The 1,679-nt window shown below is 54.1% G+C and overlaps 1 protein-coding gene across 1 annotated transcript in view; it reads left to right on the forward strand.

Moving 5' to 3' along the window:
- TGFB1 (transforming growth factor beta 1) overlaps positions 1-547 on the forward strand; it is a 23,901-nt gene extending 23,354 nt beyond the window's left edge. The window contains exon 6 of the mRNA XM_037729400.1: positions 236-547. Coding sequence (XP_037585328.1) covers positions 236-394 — 159 coding nt within the window. The 3' untranslated portion in view covers positions 395-547. The remainder of the gene's footprint in view (positions 1-235) is intronic.
- Positions 548-1,679: the final 1,132 nt, after the last annotated feature.

The following is a 1,679-nucleotide window of genomic DNA, read 5'->3' on the forward strand; positions in this document are numbered from 1 at the left end:
AAAAAAAAAAAAAAAAAAAAGAAAAAAAAAGAAAATCAGACAGGTGGGAGAGACAGAATAAGATAGGATGGAAGAAGATAAGAGAGACCGAATTGGAGATGGGAAGATGCGGACTGGCATGCGGGGAGAGACAAAGCGGAAGAGGCTGTTGCAGCTGGGGGAGGGGGGGTTGGGGAGTGGAGGACTGTCTTCCTCTAGCCCTGAGCCCTGACCCTGACCCGTCCACCACCCGCAGGTCCTGGCCCTGTACAACCAGCATAACCCGGGTGCCTCAGCGGCGCCGTGCTGTGTGCCGCAGGCGCTGGAGCCGCTGCCCATCGTGTACTACGTGGGCCGCAAGCCCAAGGTGGAGCAGCTGTCCAACATGATCGTGCGCTCCTGCAAGTGCAGCTGAGGCTCCGCCCCTCCCCGCCCCGCCCCGGCAGGCCCGGCCCCGCCCCTCCCCGCCCCACCCCGCCCCCACTGCCTTGCCTATGGGGGCTGTATTTAAAGACACCCGTGCCCCAAGCCCACCTGGGGCTCCATTAAAGGTGGAGAGAGGACTTCGGATCTCTGTGTCACTGGACGCCTAACTGGGATCTCCCTCCCTGACGTTTCCCTACTCCCACCCCATCTCCCTCCCTGTCCACCTCCTCCTGCCTGTCTGCACCACTCGCCTTGCATCAAGGCACAGGCGACCAGTGGGGAACACTACTGATCCCTGCTGGTAGTTAGATCTATTTATTGAGCACCTTGGGCACTGTTTTAAGTGCCTTATATTAGTGACCTCATTCAACCACCATAGCAACACTGAGATGCAGGGACTCTGATAAAACACCCATTTTAAAGGTGAGGAGGTCAGCCATGGTGGCTCACGCCTGTAAACCCAGTGCTTTGGGAGGCTGAGGTGGGCAGATCACCTGAGGTCAGGAGTTTGAGACCAGCCTGGCCAACATGGTGAAATCCTGTCTCTACTAAAAATACAAAAATTAACCATGTGTGGTGGTGCATGCCTGTAATCCCAGCTACTCGGGAGGCTGAGGCAGGAGAATCGCTTGAACCTGGGAGGCAGAGGTTGCAGTGAGCTAAGATCTCCACACTGTGCTCCTCCGTCTCAGAAACAAAAAAAAAGTGAGGAAACTGAAGCACAGAGAGGTTGAGGGAGGAATTCCTGCCTACCAGGAACCTGCTTTAGTGGGGGATGCTGAGGAAGACAATAAAAGTAGTTCAGGCCAGGCGGGGTGGCTCACGGCTGTAATCCTAGCACTTTGGGACGCTGAGATGGGATGATAACTTGAATCCAGGGATTTGAGACCAGCCTGGGTAACAAAGTGAGACTCTATCTCTACAAAACATTTTTTTTTGAGATCAAGTTTTGCTCTTGTTACCCAGGCTAGAGTGCAATGTCACGATCTTGGCTCACTGCAACCTCCCCCTCCTGGGTTCAACCAATTCTTCTGCCTCAGCCTCCCGAGTAGCTGGGATTACAGGCGTGTGCCACCACGCCCAGCTAATTTTTGTATTTTTAGTAGAGACAGGATTTCACCATGTTGGTCAGGCTGGTCTTGAACTCCCGACCTCAGATGATCCACCCTCCTCGGCCTCCCAAAGTGCTTGGATTACAGGTGTGAGCCACCATGCCTGGCCACAAAACATTTTCTTTTTAAATGTACGCTTGTGGTCCCAGCTACTCTGGAGGC

This window comes from Cebus imitator, unplaced genomic scaffold, assembly GCF_001604975.1.
Source record: "Cebus imitator isolate Cc_AM_T3 unplaced genomic scaffold, Cebus_imitator-1.0 Scaffold306, whole genome shotgun sequence".
Lineage (NCBI taxonomy): Eukaryota > Metazoa > Chordata > Mammalia > Primates > Cebidae > Cebus > Cebus imitator.